This window comes from Amborella trichopoda, chromosome 4 (assembly GCF_054954075.1).
Source record: "Amborella trichopoda isolate Santa Cruz 75 chromosome 4, AtrichopodaSantaCruz75HAP2 v2.0, whole genome shotgun sequence".
NCBI classification, from domain to species: domain Eukaryota; kingdom Viridiplantae; phylum Streptophyta; class Magnoliopsida; order Amborellales; family Amborellaceae; genus Amborella; species Amborella trichopoda.
The window spans coordinates 38,851,462-38,868,508 of NC_142339.1; the positions used below are offsets into that span (position 1 = coordinate 38,851,462).

At 41.7% G+C, this 17,047-nt stretch overlaps 1 protein-coding gene across 2 annotated transcripts; it reads left to right on the forward strand.

The window, feature by feature from the left end:
- The first annotated feature begins 248 nt into the window (after positions 1-248).
- On the forward strand, positions 249-16,131 carry LOC18423730 (polarity axis stabilization protein). 2 transcript variants are annotated; one of them, XM_020675934.2, is made up of 4 exons: positions 249-1,503; positions 1,588-2,554; positions 2,706-2,898; positions 15,814-16,131. In XM_020675934.2, the coding sequence occupies exons 1-4, from the start codon at positions 765-767 to the stop codon at positions 16,036-16,038; spliced, it is 2,124 nt and encodes a 707-aa protein (XP_020531593.1). In that variant the 5' UTR covers positions 249-764; the 3' UTR covers positions 16,039-16,131. The 2 variants fall into 2 exon arrangements, with proteins under 2 accessions (XP_020531593.1, XP_006828399.1); XM_006828336.4 differs by having other exon boundaries at positions 249-2,554.
- The last annotated feature ends 916 nt before the right edge of the window (positions 16,132-17,047 follow it).

Sequence of the window (17,047 nt, forward strand, 5' to 3'; positions counted from 1 at the left end):
AATAAATTTATTAATAAGCCCGCATTTCTACCTATGCTAGCTTGGCCGCGCAGAAACCGGGTCGTAAATAATTAGCTTAATAATGTAGCATAGGGTAGGATGGCGCGCAATAATGCGGGATGGGATAGACAATAGAAATTAATATTTAATTAACGGGCCATCTTTCCTGTCAACCCCTTTTTGAGAGCTTTTGTGAATAGCAACTCTTGCCAACCAAACTCAAATTAAGACACAGGCACACATTCTCTCTCCCTCTTTCATCCACATGCACACATTCTCTCTCTCTCTTCCATCCACAGGCACACATTCTCTCTCTCTCTCTATCTTTCTCTCTCTCTCTCTCTCTCTCCCTTAATTGCTCACTTACGCCATTTGTGTGATGAGTTGGTGGATCCATTAAACTCCCTGCTGAGGTGAAAAAGGTACCATTTCTTCATCCTCTTCCCCTTTCTTTCTTTTCTGAGAACAATTTCCGTATTCATCACTTATTTCCAAAGTTTCGACCTTTAACAACGCTTCTGAGCTCGGGATACCCCATCATTCATTTAAATGGATTTGGGCAATAAGGAAGTGGAAGTGGAAAAATGGAAAATAAGCAGATTAGAACCATTCCCCAATCCAAGAATCTAGGTCAAATTAGGGTTTCTTCAATTCATGGAGCTCTGGTTCTGCACACAATGGGGGAACGGTGTTTCATGGAAATCTGGTTGGAAAATGGTGGGTGGTTGTCGAGACTCGAGCCATTGATTTGATGATCTGACGTGATGAGCCGAGCTTCATCGCTCTCCCCAAAGCTCGATCCCAATTCTAGGCCTGATTTGAACGCTCTGAAACAATGGGTTGTTGGGTTCTGCATAATTAGGTTTGATCTCGAACAGGGGCAAGTGATCGAGGAGTGTTACCCACCCGGTTTGTTCAGTCAAGATGAGGAGCTCGACATTGCTTTCAGTTCATTCCCTGACTCCATGTCTCAGCACCAGAATCGGTCGAGTATCCATGACTGTATGTTCTTCTTTCGATTCAGGAGAAGGGGAACACCCCCAATTAATAAATTATCAGAAAATTCAGAAGAAATTGTAGTTGAAGAGCAGTCTACTTCACAAATTTCAGATGTGATTTCACTGAGAAATGGTGTCTCTCGAGAGAGAGCTGGAAGTGGTAATGGCAGTTGGGCTAATAATTTGCTTCCAAATGCCATCACGAACAAAATTTCCAATGGGTTGAAGAGCATATATTCACCCGAAAATAAAAAATTGGGTTCTTCTGGTTTGCTGTCATCAAAAGAGAGCTTGCATATTCTCAAAAGGTCAAGCTCCCATCATGGTTCTAGAGTTAAAGGAGGGCCTAAATACCTCTATGGCTATGTTTTCAATAGACAGAGGCAGGACGAAAGGTTGAAGCGTGGAGGAGAACAGAAATCAGTCGTGATCTTATCTTATAGACCCTACTCTAGCGTTTTTAAGCCTCTATTACAGATCTTGGGGCATTTATGCTTCGATATTGGTAAGAAAGCTCTTGAGCACATTGCATTTTATGTATCTAAATGGCCAACTCCTCAACTTGGTAAGCTAATGGAACTTCCTATAGGAAGTGCTACTCTGAAAGTCTATCTTCCTCCTGCTCATTGCTTGCCTGCTGATGATGGGAGCTTAGAGCAAGAGTCGTTTTCAGGCATGGCTCCTTTTACCCCCACAAATCAATATGTTCCGCAAGGTATTTTTCATGAAACTGATATTTTTGGGATATTTAGGGGTATTTTATTGCAGCTGTGGGTGCTATGGGAGATCCTGATTATTGGGGAGCCATTGCTTATATTTTCTCCCACACCTTCACAGTGTTGCGAAGCAGTTGCAGGACTTATCAGTTTGGTGGCTCCCCTTTTCTGTAGTATTGATTTTCGACCTTACTTCACTATTCATGACCCCGATTTTGCACTTCTTAATTCACTTAAAGAAGGAGATCGATTCCCTTCAATGATCCTTGGAGTAACAAATCTCTTTTTCTTGAAGGCTTTACGTATCATACCTCACGTTGTTTCAGTTGGTTCTCCTATTCCAAATTCAAGCAAGCTTGCCCTTGTTTCGAACGAAAGGAGCAATACCCAAGAGAAATCAAATCCTAATCAGTTATCTTTAAATAAGTTCTCACCCTCGAATTTGTTGAATGCTGTGAAAATGAGGAGAGAGGGGCCTCTTATTCTCATGACTGAGTATAAAGAAGCAGTTTGGAGCTCGTATAATGCGACCACAAAGCCGGACACTGGTGTCTTGAACCGGCTTGTGGATGCAGGGTTGTCACCTAGAATCGAAGAGTCCATGTCAGTTGTGAATAACGAGATCTTACGAAGGCATTTCTTGGAGCTCACGACCAATTTCCTTGCTCCGTTTGGGCCTTACTTTAGGGCTATCACACCATCTGAAGGAACATCACCTTTCTGTGATCCACCACCTCTTCCTGCCTTTGATGCTCGTGAGTTTTTGGATGGCCTATCTGCAAGAGGTCCAGGAAAATTTATGTCTAAAAGGATGAGAGCAAACTGGCTGGACCTTTATAGGTAATCCAAATGTGCGACAGCTGCTGATTTGCTCCTTTTGTTTATCTTCATGAGGAAGGATGCCATACATTATACATCATTGGTGTATAGTGCTACTTCCCCAATTTAGTAATGTTGGAGTCTGTTTTCTTACTTGTCATTCTATTAATAGGCGCTTCTTGACTGGGCACAACTTTATGCCATGGTTCCGAAGAAGGCGGTCCATTGCTGAGCTAGAGCAGCATAGACTGTGGAGGCAGGTTAGGATGAAGGCTGACATTCAGCAGTTCGTCTCAAAAATGAGTGAATTGGAGATTGTTGATTGTTTCCACTTCATTGAAAGGCATATTCTTGGAGAGATACAGGTAGACAGCTCTTCCAGTGTTGTGCTAGTTTCTTGTATAGTTTTACTTTTCTGCTGTGATCTTGTATGATTGAAAAAACGATCTGTGTAAATCATATGGTAATCTTGAAACACCATAGAGATTTGTCTAATTTCTTCATGTCCACAAAAGAATGCATTCTACATCCTAAAACGATGGTTATGTTTCTCCTTTATATTGGTCTTGCTAGAAGATTAGCATAAGGGATTCAAAACACCAAATGTACCTTACCCTTTTCTAGGGCAATGTTTTGATAAAAAGCTCTATGCTATACATCCGAAAACTCATTTATGCTGGCATGATTTTTTAGGCCAGCCATAGCCAATCGCATTACAATATTTGTCACCTAACGCTATTGCATTCCTGATTTACTTTTGGTGTTCTTCTATAGATCTTGAGATAATTTTGGAGATAATTTGTTTATATGTGTCATTGTGTGTGCTCTAGTGACATTTGTGATGTGTTGGTTGTTTTGGCATCTATCCGTTGAAGTGTTACATATATTGTACATCGATATAAATTGATATATATGAATTTGTATTTTATGCTTACCTTTATGCTTAATGTGCATTTTATATGCTATGGTTTCATGGAAACTTGTAGCAGGTGGGAAACACATTAGAACAATAGGAAGAATCCAGTTACAAAAATTATTGTCAAACATGATTATCGGAATAAGAAATGGTGGCCAACACGCTAGAATTCCTCTGAAGTTTTGCATTTCCCATTGCCGCTTCTACATGTTTCCTTCTTATCTCCATCATGTGTCAATTGCGTTCCTCTCAACTTCACATGTATTTTTGTCATTGTTCCAATAGGCGGACCGCCCAGCACCTCGGCGGTCTAGATGGCCTGCTGGGCCTAGGTGGCCAAAATAAGCGGTCTGCCCCTAGGCGGTTGCCTAGGTGGTAGGGCATCGCCTAGGCGGGCGCCCAACGCCTAGCCCTGGGCAGCCGCTCAGGGCCTGCACCCCACCTAGGGCCGGAAATGCCCATTTTTTAGGGGCATTTTTGGGTTTTTTGTGAAAAAAAAAGGTTGAAAGGTGGGTTTTAGGTTCATTTAAAACCCAAACCCCATTTGAGCCCATTTTATAGAGAGAGAACCTCAAAAAACTAGATTTTTGTGATTTTCATAGGATCAAAGGGTTTCCAAAGTTATGAGAAATCAATCCAAACATCACCCATTGAGATTAGATTTAGTTTTAAAGTTTTTTTTAAGTCTATTAAAGGGTGTTGTAGAAGATTTTGGCACTAGAAAACTTCTCAGAACTGGAAGTTTGGAGATCGAGCAATCAAAGTAAGTGCAAAATTTTATTTTTTAGATTGCTTGCATTATTTTGAGATGTTTTCTTCAAGATCTAGTTGAAGTGGTGATCCGGGTTGAAAATATAACTATAACCCAAGTCTTTTGGATAAAAATTGCATAAGATGCAATTATTATGAAAAGGATGCAAAATGGGGCATAAACCGATTTAATGAAACATCTTGCTGGTATTAGGGGGAATGTGCCCCATGTAAAAATGTTCCTAAAGCTATAAGAGCGTAGATTAAGCAATATATGAGTTTAGTAAATACAAACAGGAACAAAATCCTTGTCAATTGGATAATTCTATTTTTGGCTCTGCTAGGAGAGGTGATCTGGGTTGGAAGTATGGTTATAAGCCAAAACCAAACGATATAAATTGTATAAGGCGTAATTTTTGTGAAACGGTACTAATGAGGTATTAACAGATTCAAGCAACACCTGGCCAGTATTAAAGGGAATGTGGCTTCTTGTAAAAAAGTTTCTGAAGCTATTAGGTATGAGATTAGACAATATTTGAATTTAGTAAAACAGAAAAGGAAGAAAATGAGACTTGTTATATGGAAATATCTTCTCCAGGTTCTTCTAGAAGTGGTGATCTGGGTTGGAAGTATGGTCATAACTCAAATCTGAATGACGAAAATTGTATAAAGTGTAATTATTGTGGAAAGGATACGAATGGAGGTATTTACTGGTTCAAAAAACACCTTGCCAGTATTAGGGGGGATGTTGCCTTGTGTAAAAATGTTCTTAAGGCTACTAGGGAGGAGATTAAACAATATTTGAGTTCATTGAAACACAAAAGTAGGAAAAGGGTGAAGAGACACCAGGTAGAGCAGCCAAGACTCCTAGGGCCTCATTTGTACAGAGTAAGAGGGGGGTAGAAGATAATGAGAAAGAGGCAGATTCAAAAGAAACAGAGGGGGGTAGAAGAAAAGGAGGAAGAGGCAGATTTAGAAGAAACAAAAGGGGGTAGAAGAAAAGGAGGAAGAGGCAGATTCAGAAGAAACAGAGGAGGACGAGCGTTATGTTGAAGATGTAGATGACTCTGATGATGATGGCCTCGAATCTGATGCATATGATGAGGCTTAGCCTACTCCTTTTAATGATGATGACTGAAGACATCTGACTCTTGGTATTGAATCTTAAATTGTATGTTTTCTTTCTCTTATTTTTTAGTTTCTTTTATCTACTCTTATGTGCATTCTTGTATGGTTGTATCATTGTATAGAAATATGGATTATCGACCCGCTACTATCTACTCTTCTTCTTATCCACTTTTATTTTCTTATTTATCTTATGATTCGAGGCCACCCAGGTTCTGGGCGGCTGCCTAGGAACTGGGGGACCAGGGCCCCCTCGGCTGCCTAGGCACCACCCGGCATTTTTTGGATCATTGGTTTTTGTACTTCCTCAGTTTCCGTACATTTCTGGATTGTTCATTTGAGAAGCGGTAGCTTCCGCGCCATAAAAAAAGGCCTCCTTCCTTTCTTAGTTAGGCCGGCCGCGGAAGCGAGAAGGGTGAGCTTCACTAGCTTCTATCAAGGAGGCGAGAAGTCGCTTCTAAAAGGGGAGGGGGGGGGGGGAGACTTGCTTTCTTTCTTGTTGATGTAGGACTAATGAATGGTTTTTGTGACGGAGGGAATCCTGTGCCACTACAGTAATGTTAGTGGTGGCGAAACGAAGGATCGAACAAAGCGTTTTGAAGCCGAAGAATAGCAAGAGGGCCATTACTCATTCTTCAGTTGTTATCCCCGGGATTTTGAAGTTGCCACTCACGAGTGTTGGATTGAAGTAGAGAGCCCTTGAAATAAATAATGAGACCAGCCCTCCTCCAGATAAGTAGCATATTATGGCTAGTAGATTAGTATATAAAAAACGTACAAGGCTGATGGCTCTATTTAGAAATTCAAAGCCTGTGTGGTTGCCAAGAAATGGAGAGCTCTCCCCCTTTTTCGCTCGACTGTTTGGTCTTAAGAATGTTGGTTTTAAGAATGAGTGATTGCCCTTCTCCGACCCTTACTACCCAACCGGAGAGTGGACAGCTAATGCGTTCCACTTATTGAACAGGGTATATGGTCGGTCTTAGACCCTTGGATGCCAAAGGCATCCTTGGGGTGATCTAATAGTTCCTACGGGGTGTAGACGATGGGTCGGGCCATGTATTTTTCTTCCTTTTGGCCCATTTCGCTCAAAGGGTTGAAGGGAGAGTGCATCAATTTGTTTGCAAGGGCTAACTTGATCCCATGGGAAGACTTGCTTTCTTTCTTGTTGCTGTGGGACTAATGAATGGTTCTTGTGACGGAGGGAATCGTGCGTCACTACACTAGTGCTAGTGGTGGCGAAGCGAAGGATCGAACAAAGCGTTTTTGAAGCCGAAGAATAGCAAGAGGGACACTCCTCATTCTTCAGTTGTTATCCCCGGGATTCTGAAGCAGCCACTTACGAGGGTTGGATTGAAGCAGAGAGCCCTTGATAAAAATAATGAGACCAGCCCTCCTCCAGATAAGCAGCATATTATGGCTAGTAGATTAGTATAGAAAAAATGTACAAGGCTTATGGCTCTATTTAGAAATTCAAAGCCCGTCTGGTTGCTGAGGGATGGAGAGCTGTCCTTGTTTTCCGCCCGACTATTTGGTCTTAAGAATGCTGGTTTTAAGAATGCGTGATTGCCCTTCTGAAACCCTTATTACCCAACCGGAGAGTGGACAGCTAATGCGTTCCACTTATTGAACAGGGTATATGGTCGGTTTGTGACCCCTGGATGCCAAAGACGTCCTTGGGGTGATTTAATAGTTCGTATGGGGTGTAGACGATGGGGTCGGTCCATGTATTTTTCTTCCTTTTGGCCCATTTCGCTCAAAGGGTTGAAGGGAGAGTGCATCAAACTGTTCGCAAGGGGTAACTTGATCCCATGCGACCACACCTCCAGCGGTACTCGCCGTTTCACTAGCCATGTGGAGGGGCAGGATGAAAACACCGATTTTTGTGAAGAATGATAGAGGATGAGAGAGGAGTCAGCTTATTGACTATTGTTGGTTCGGCCATTGATCGTGCAAAGGTGCTTCAGACAACAGATCAATTCATAGCAAGACAAGGGCCCGTTTCAGCCAAGGTGTAGAGTGGAACGCCTTCTGCCCGCTGCTTACGAGGATTAGTGAGGAATGTTGCAAATCCCAATTTGATGTGTAGCATAGACACATCAAAGCACTCGCTACTATGGTAAGGAGCGATTTTATGTTATGCATAGGCTCCACATCCAATTGCTCCGCGGTCCACGTAACCATCTCATCTGGCCATTCATGCAATCAATAGGGCATTTGGCTTGCTAAACCAAAAAAGTCCTTTCTGACGGGGAACGAACCGAGGAAGTCACTCAACGTAGCGTTAGAGGTCCCATTTCACCCAACCAATGACAGTGGGACGCTTGAAGGTAGGAAAGAGATGACCAAAAACGAAGATTGCCACTACTGGCTTCGCAAACCATTGAACTTTACCTTCGCTAGTGTTATTTGTTCTAGTGCTGCCACCTTCTATTTGTTTGTATGTATGGAATAACTATGCATTTGTGCTGAAAATGGAAGACTTTTTCGCTTCTTGGCATTGAGACGCTTGTCAACCATGAATATAGAACCAGTGCGAAAGCCGTTGCGCCAACACGCATTTATTTTCTTACAAGAAGTAATGGCTAGCCTAGCGTGAAGCCGTTGTGCTAACACACTTCCGTTTTCTTACAAGAAGCAACGACTAACCTAGCGCGAAAGCCGTTGCGCTAAAGCTAAGAAGTAACGGCTAGCGCGAAAGCCATTGCGCTAACGCACATCCATTTTCTTGCTTGTCTTCGGCTCAAAAGCCAAGAAGCAACGGCTAGCGCGAAAGCTCTGGCCTTCCCCTAGAATCCAGGTCAGAGGCTCGTCCAACTTCTTTTCTTGAGCAGCCTATATAACATAACAACGAACGTTTGATTGAATTCCTTGCCTCACAGTCGATGTTTGACTCGAATTCTGAACTTAATCTTGGCACTCAACCGCTTGCAATGGATTGCGGAAATGCTGGAGGAAGAGTATGGGCTCGATAAACTCGTCGAAATCAAAGTGGATTTTGAAAACAATTGACTCCAAAGTCAATTCTATAGGGACTTTAAAGTGTACTATACAAAGTTGAAAGGGTTACCTAAAAAGATTTAAATTGGGGGTATCGAGTAGACTAGCATAGCTATGGAAGAGCAAAGCCAATACCAAGACGACTTATTTTTCTTTAAAGATCATGATTCAATAAGTTGAAGCGTTTCTTCCGAGGCGGTGTTAGAACAACACACGAATGAGCAACTGCCTCAAGGCATCAATCCAATCTTGTGCTACTATTTGTTTCGTGATGCACGACGTCTGTTGGTTAAGGGAAGAGCACCCCAGCTTGAATCCGTTCCTGCGTCAGCTATCCCGAGGATACTATCACCACGTTGTAGGGAAGGAAGGATTTTCAAGATCCCGAAGGATTCTTACTGAATGACTGAGCAATCCAGAACGGATAACTATTCTGGGGGAATCAGGCCAAATCTCGAACATCAACCAATGGATTGAAGATCTCTCTCAGATGTAGCGTCGAGGAAGTCTTCTTTATTGTCTCAACATTTCTGTTAGGCTTTCCACTTATCTGTCCTTCCTAGCTCTTCGATATCTCTTTCTTCCACCGATCGTGAACTTTTTAGATTGGGTAGGAGCTGTCGACGGGGAAGAAAGAAGAAGTGGACGGGACTCATTCTATAGGCCTAGGATTAGGTACATGATCGCGGAGAGAGGTCGGATTGTTATGATCTAGATAATGACATGTGCTTGTTGGATGCCCAAGAAGCCGTGATTACGGACGCGACTTTTTTCTAGTTTGGTTTAGGTGCTGCGCTTGTCAAGCTTCTAACTCTTTTAGTGGGAAGAAAAAGCTTAAGGGTAAGGAAGGAATGAAAGGAATAGATTTTCTTATTTATGATAGCTTTGTGCCTTCTTCTTTTTATTTCATTAATGAGACAAAGATGCACCAGGCCAGAAAGGTCTGGATCCGCAGTTAGACCTTTCTTGCTAGTCTTCATAAGCCGCAAGGGGGGTGGAGCTTGCATGTGATGGGAATACGAGCGACAACAGCGGAGTGGTCGGAGTAATACCTAATCTGAATAACTAATAACTTAGTTTCACCCAAGCTTTATCCTGGCCATGGATAGATCACCCAGGTTTGGGTCCATAAGCAATGACAATTGCCCTATGAAGACTTACTTTTGCTACGTCTCTGGTGGTTCCCTTAACCAAGCCATTGCTTATGAATCACTGGCTCATTCTTCTACAGGCATGCGGTCAGAGATCAAATTCACCTCCCACTGCTTGGGAGCTCACGGTTTCATGTTCTATTCCTTTCCCCTACAGTACAATCAAACACCCCTGCCAGAACAAAGAGAAGATAGGGGATACCTAGGCTGATTTGCAATATCCCCGCTTGCACGTGTTTGAGTGCTGCCTTGTGTTTAAGGGCCATGGAGAGTAGCTCTTTCTCTCTTGTTAGAAGAGTTGGGGCTTGAGTTGATCCTGTTCTTTTGGCCGCGAGTTGGGAGGTTTCTTGTCGATGAGGCCGATAGTCCGACAAGAGCCTTCCTCGTTTTGGAGGGCATTGCTTATTCCCTCTTTGATGGAAGCTCTTTTGTTTGCCCTTTCAATATTCTACCTTTGTTTTTCTTTAGGGCTTGGTTCTTCCTAGTAGGCTCGCTTACTACCAGGTGTGCTCCTCTTGTTTTGAACGACCGACCTTTCCTCTTTACCAATCTCGGACCTTAGGGGCCAGCCTTTCATAGACTGAATGAGTTAGGCTCCTTGATAAAAATGCAAAAAGCCGTTTGGGCGATAAGAGATACCGCCCCAGTCATTCTTTCTCGCTACCCAGCATTCATTTCCAACTAATGTCTTACATTCCCTTATCCGATTCATACTTTGGGGGAGGGACAACCACTCGCCCTAATGAATAAGTAGGAGAGGGCTTTCGCTCTCGACCGCGGGCCACCCCTGGAATTCGTTGGTTTGTTCGCCCGATCCGTGAACCATCAATCAAAACAAGGCAAGTCTTTCATTCAGTGGAACAGAAAGCAATCGAGCGGGATCATTCAAGACAACAATATGAACACGATACCAAGGCAAACCCATGGAAATACCCCTTCATCAAAATAGACACTATGTAACTTTATCGCATTGGAAAGGATTATGCAATGGACCTTACTATGGAAAAGCCCACTTAGGGGGAAGAGGTTTATATAAGGGGTAGGGTAAGGTCCCTTAGGCCAATTGCATCCAAGGCTCTCCCAGGTCGCTTATCCGCTGTCGGGCTGTCAGCTTATCCTACCCACATTGGAATGCTGAACCATCAGGGAAACACGAATAGTAAATCCCATGGGGCGAATCCAAACTAACATTTTTTCCAATTCGACCAGCAACTTACCTCTAATTACTCGTTCATAGCTTAACGACTGAACTCTTCACTCGCTTTTGGCAAGAGCAAAAAGTCCTTGTTGGTGAAGCGTACGATATGAAGGAAATTACAGGGCGCGTTAGCTGCGAAGAAAACTACATGCGCGCTAGTGCATATGTAGGCTTTTGAGCCAGCGAAGTAGGAAAGCTGGTGGGGAGGAGGGAAACAAGGAATCGAGTTTCCTCGTGTCTATGAGGTCAGTTCGAGTATGGCTAGTTTGAGAGCAAGTTGACTGAAACAAGTAATTGATTCAATTCGCGCTTCCTTGTCAGGGGCAAGTGAGGGAGGGAGCGCGGCAAGTTCAGGCCTCCCTTCCGTTGAAAGGAGGCTGAATGACGCCCTCAGGTAATTGATTTTAATGGGAGATGATCCAGTACCTTTACCTTCGGATAGCTTTGGTACTCAGTCTCACCTCCTTGGGAGAGGGAGCGAGGCAGCTGGTCCTCCCTTGATTCAAGGTGATGGTAGGTATGGAGACACTAATTTTCTTCTTTGCTGAAGTTTTGGGAAGACTGTTGTATTGGTTTGGATGTATTAGACGGCGTGTTATACTTTCGGGGAGTAAGGGCGAGCAACAAGGCAGGTCTTCTCCAAACGTCAGTTGGTTGGTCGTAGTCGCCTTCCTTAGCTTGATGGCGTAGCAAGGAATGAAGCTAGTGTATTTAGTAAGTGAGGCGGGAAGGCTCCTTCGACTACTGCTGCTACTACTTCCTATCTCTTCTTTCTTTCAAGCAAAAGAAGTCATCTAGTCGAGATGAGGGCTTGACTGACATAATTTTTTTCAATGGCCACTGTGGTGACTATGTTTGATTGCTTTGTTTGGAGTCTTAAGTCTCCACCCTGTGTTCCTTTTTTCTGCAAGATTTGTGGGAAGGAGGTTGACACCATTCCTTTCTAAGCATACTCCTTTAACATGAGCCCAAAAGCAAGAGTCGCGACTGCTTTGATGCTACACATCAAAGCAAGCACTCGCTCTGCTAGGGGGCTTGTTGGCTACACAAGCCAGCCATTGAATTTAGCCTTTTTTGGACACCTCTTCTCCTGCCGTTTGGCTTTCATTCTTCTCTCTGTGATTTGATCCAGGTTTCAGTGCTGTCTTTCTTCAATTTAAGGGGAGAGGAACATAACTTTCTCTTTCCAATACACTCTTCCTCATTCCTTGGTAACTCAAAAAAAGGAGGGGGAAGAAATGATTTATCTCTATCAATAGACCGACTAAGGACCCGAACCATGGAGTGGAATGCACAAGCGCCAAGAAGAGATGTGTTTTTCTATCTCGCATTGCAAATCCTCCTTCCTTATCAGTACATATATGATATGATGCATATGTAGTTGTGAATGATGATTATACTTGCTTGTATGCGGAATTCGTAACTGAAAGAGTGAAGTACAAACAAATAGGTAGATGAGATGCTCATGTTCTTAAAGCATAAGAAAGTGCGTGCCCCCTTAATATTATGAATGAATAGTCATTTAGACAGAAGAGAATCAAAAAAGAATGAATGTCAAGAGGAGTGAGATGGAGGAAAGAACAATGTGGAAAACGGGCACATGATGTGTTTTAGACATACTTTCGACGTGATCGTTTAGACCTGTAGAGTCCTCTCTCCCTCTCTCAACTGATAAGACTTCCACCGTCGTCCTTGATAAAACATGAGTGAGGTAAAGACATAAATAACATATAAGTCGTGGCAGCGAAAAGTCGGTGATAAGCAAGAAGAGAAGAATTTGAAAGCAATATGAAGTCCCGAGAAGTACATAACTTAGCCTCTCTCTAGTAGTTCTTCCCCTCTTCCTCACTACGCTTCAAACTACTGTTCACGTGCATTTTTCACATGCACTTTCCCATTGTTTCCGTTTGATGCTTCACATTTCTTGACTGTTTGCATATGATTTCTTTTACGTCATGGTCCTTGTGGAGTAAATATGTTGGATACATATTGCTTATGTTTGTACTACACATGTTCCAAGGTGGCTTCCATAACTTGTAAGAACTAGGGTAAGGATCTAGAATAGAAGAAATAGCTTCTCCCTACTTGTCTTCGTGGCCATAATATAAAGTTTGTGATTGATTGGGAATTAACATATCACTTTCCATACTTGTTACCAATGTTTTAAAAATCGTCGATCCGGATTGGAATCGTCCGATCTAAATTGGGTATTAGTCGAGCCGGTTTGGTTCCCCCCATGAAGTGAATCGGCCTACCAGCCCATGCAGTGGATCAGGTATTGCATTATGAATTCTCTCGTGCCATTGGATCTGGTGAAGAATTTGGGACTCATTCTGGGATGGCTTGAATACTAAAGAAATTTTAGGTTGAATAAATATAATATATGTTTATTATTTAAAGGGTGCGGTTTGTATAGAGCCTAGCCTCTAAACAATCAAATTAGAGCCTACCTTCAAATAGTGTCGAGAAATGTGTTTTCAATACTGAAAATCTTTGTGATAGCCTTAAAATATATTTTCATTTTTATTTATAAAGTTTAAAGCTTAAAAAATAGTGTAGATAGATAGATCTATGAAAACTTGAAAATCTTGAATATTGACGGTCCAAAAATGCGTTACAAAATATACTATTTCCAAAACTTGAAATCCATTTTTTACTCATGTCTATGCATCGTGATGCTGAGATGATCAATTTGAGGATATTTGGGCATCAAAACAACCTCTTCTAGTGAAATTTTGAGGTAGGCTCAAAAGTGATTGTTTAGAGCTCTATATAAACTTTTTCCTTATTTAAATCATTGTTTATTGTAGGGATAATACTTTTGTTACATTTTGTAAGTCAAGTGTAATTTGTTTTAGAAATCCATTACGTTTGCGCATACACCTCTAAGTTTATAATGTTTACTGCATTATACAAAGAACTACTATTTTTATGTAAATCTTCATTCAGAGGTATAAGATGCAGATGCTACAAAATATGTATTGGGCTTTGAATTAACATAAATTATCATTGTGTTTAAATAATATAACATTATTTCTGATATTGATACATGCACATGCCATGGGTAATTATGGTTTTACTCAGCTTCATGGAGAATTGCATTTTTGGGGTAGGGGTTCGGGAGGGCATTAGGTTTTTCTACCCAAGAAAGTAAAAGAAGAGCATTAGGTTTAAGGGTAGGGTCCGTTGTAGACTTTGGTTCTGTAGCCATGTCTAGTGTGGTGATGCCACACTTATGGACCTGTTCTCAGATCGGCAGATAGCCACTTATGTTGGTGTGTTGGTTAGGGATACTTCAGAGGTTAAAGTGGGGTGGCTTGTCTGACATCTTATCTTTTGAGGTGATCATAGGATCCTGAGGTAGAGAATTTGGGACTTATTGCGGTCTAGTGCATTTGTTTCTCCAAGAGGGCTGATATATTGGTAGAGATGTGAGGCCTTATCTGTAGGTTTTTAGTGAGCTCTTAAAGTTGGTAATATGTTGCGATGCCCGGCGTCTAGAATTTTTTTCGTATGCATTGCCTAGGGTGCAAGGTTGTGGCTGGCTAACTTGATTGGTTAGTTTTTTACCTTAGCAGTACGTGCAAAAGGAAAAGAAAGGAATGCTGTGCTTGCTAAGACTCAAGTTTGCAAAAAGAAAAAAAGAAAATGAATGCTGTGCTTGCTAAGACTCAAGTAGGCGATCATCTTCAGCATTTCAAGACCAATTTGTAAAGGATCCGGTTTCTATTAAGTCAGCCGACTCATCTATTTATATGCTTCCCCCTTCTGAAATCCATGTTTGCGATGTATATAAAGATGGTTTTGGATCCAAATTTTTAGGGGTAATAACCTCGACCATGGTGATTATGAATCTTAAAAAATAAAATAAAATTTGAAATCTAAAAGTGGTGTTCTTTTTTAAAGCTCTTTGCACTGTTCATTTCATCTTTATATGGAAGCACCATTTTTGCCTCGTAAGGACTCCACCAGACGTTTGATGCGTTGGGGAATGCTGTCCAACAACTGCATCCCCTGGTGCATCAAATACTTCGTCCATTTGCAGGATGTTGTTGCTGTGTTTGGATGTGCAGCTTTCTCATTAGATGATGCTAAGAACAGTTGTATCCTCATCAGTTCTTGGTTTCCCAGCTTGGATTTTGATTGGGCAGGTTACTTTAAAAGCGAGAAATAGAGGGGTGGCGACTGCCCATTATTCCAGCAAAAGCCCTGGTCTGGGCCATTATATGTGGCCCCAGGGCAGGCCCCAGGGCAGGCCCCAGGTTAGGTGTTTCTGGCTTATTTCTTATTGTGCTGGACTGGGCCGGCCTGACCCTGCTAAAGGGCCAGGGCCAGGGCCAAGGCCTAAGAATTCCAGGGCAGGGCCAGCCCATTGCCATCCCAACAGAGAACATAATAAGATCTTTAGAGGTATCCATGCCAGCTTTGATATTGTTAGTAGTAGCGATATATCTAGTGAGAGATCTATGCTAGTGGCCTACGTAGCTTTGCTTTACAATTATAAATTAGGAAAATAACCTAATGCACACCATGAAGTGATGGGCATAATGAGTGCGTGTGCACGCACACATACATTGAGGTTCCATAAACATGCATACGTAGAATTTGACGATTTTATGCCTCCTTCGAGAGAATGAACAGCAATATTGTTTGCTTGTCTAGAAGAAAATCTGCCCAACTTCCTGGATGGATACTCTTTCTGTCTTTTCTGAATGGAGATGACACCAACCATCCCCTCCTCTCTCAACCTTCTGTCGCCCCAGTTTCATATACTTGGATAATTGTACAAATAAAATCTTTGTTATTTGGTGATGGATAGAATGGTTCATGAATAGTCTTGTTATGAACTATCAGAGGAGGTGGCATTCTAGTTCAACGTTCTTCTTTGATATGACTCACGCAGACAAATTATGTATCCTATGTTAAAATGTGAATCGTACAGGACTTCAGGATGGCGTGGGATTTGTGCATCAAGACTAACATGAGAACTAGTCAATACACCGTTTCTTATGATCTGCACATTGATACAAACCATAAGTAGAAAGTAATTGGTCCATACTTCTAGCAACCTCTATGTATGTCTTGAATATCTTAGTGCCCACTTAGCTCAAATGGTTTTAATAATTTCTGCCGTAAATTTCAGGTGCAGCAAGCGGGAAAGGGCGATACAGATTCAGCAAGGGCATGCCAGAAACTAAAGTCGGATCTCAAAACAGTGTTTAATACGCTCCCCAAAGACACACAGCAGCTCTTGATTTTCAATCCGCAGTGTGCGGCTCTTTTACAGGGCAGCCTAGAATTGACGAGGCTGCCCGGTCGGCCTTCTGTATTATTATCTGAGACGAGCCTTTCCAGTTCACCAAGATAAAACATCAAACATAAATCTGATGTCAAAGTGTGCTAGCGTTAGAGTGCTTGTTAAATCAATTGTTTAAGCTTTATCCAGTGTCCAATTGCTTTCCTTCTGTGTTTCTCCATTTAAATTAGTAACGAGAGAGAGAGAGAGAGAGAGAGAGGGGTTGAGTTATGCTAACATGATCCGATCCAATTCAGGAGGTTGTAGTTGTAGCTCATCTTCTAAAACCCCTTAGCTTTGGCAGTGATGCTCATATGGCATAAATCCTAGAGCTACAGGTTCCAAACCTTGGGTTCTCCTGGTTTACCTGATCAAGGGAAAGCTCAAAACCGTGATTCCAAAACAATGAGGTCATAGAGTAGCGAGAAAGATAAAAACCCTGATCAGAAGGTATGTGCATAGAGTAGCGAAAAAGATCGAGTGGCTCTCTTTTGCAGAGAGAGAGAGAGGCATTAGTTATGGAAGAGTGTACTTTATAGCCTTTCTTTCTAATAAATACTACATTGGGATAGAACCCTTTTTTAATTGTTACATCTTTTATCTATGGGTTTCCATTTATCAATGGGAGAACTTTCTATACGCCACTCGGTATAGGAAATTCATGTATGTCACTCTTCTAGTATCCAATCTGATTCTAGTATCCAATCTCAATGGACGGTTGATCTGGCCCCAATTATAATGTCACATTTAAATGCTATTTTATATTTAATTTTTTTTTTAAATCATATTGACACTAAATTTTGGGTGTCTCATCCTCTTATAACTTTGTATCTATGAAAATCTAAAAAATAAAAAATATTCATGATAAATTAAAACAACCAAAATACCCTTAAAAGTTTTAGGGGTTGGTTTGGTCATTTTAATTTTTGAAACTTTTTTATATGTTTTTAGATGTGTCCCGTTGACATTCTGACATGAACCAAATTTCATGTTCATATAATTTGTAAAAAAATTAGAATTAAAATAATCTGAACCATCAGATCTAAGATCGAACTTTTAGAGGCTCACTTGTAACATACAG

Bases quoted from the DNA above. Each gene is read 5' to 3' on its own strand.
- LOC18423730 (XM_006828336.4), top strand. From the start codon at position 765: ATGAGCCGAGCTTCATCGCTCTCCCCAAAGCTCGATCCCAATTCTAGG. The intron at 2,555-2,705 runs GTAATCCAAATG...TTCTATTAATAG, and splicing joins AACTGGCTGGACCTTTATAG to GCGCTTCTTGACTGGGCACA. The intron at 2,899-15,813 runs GTAGACAGCTCT...CGTAAATTTCAG, and splicing joins ATATTCTTGGAGAGATACAG to GTGCAGCAAGCGGGAAAGGG.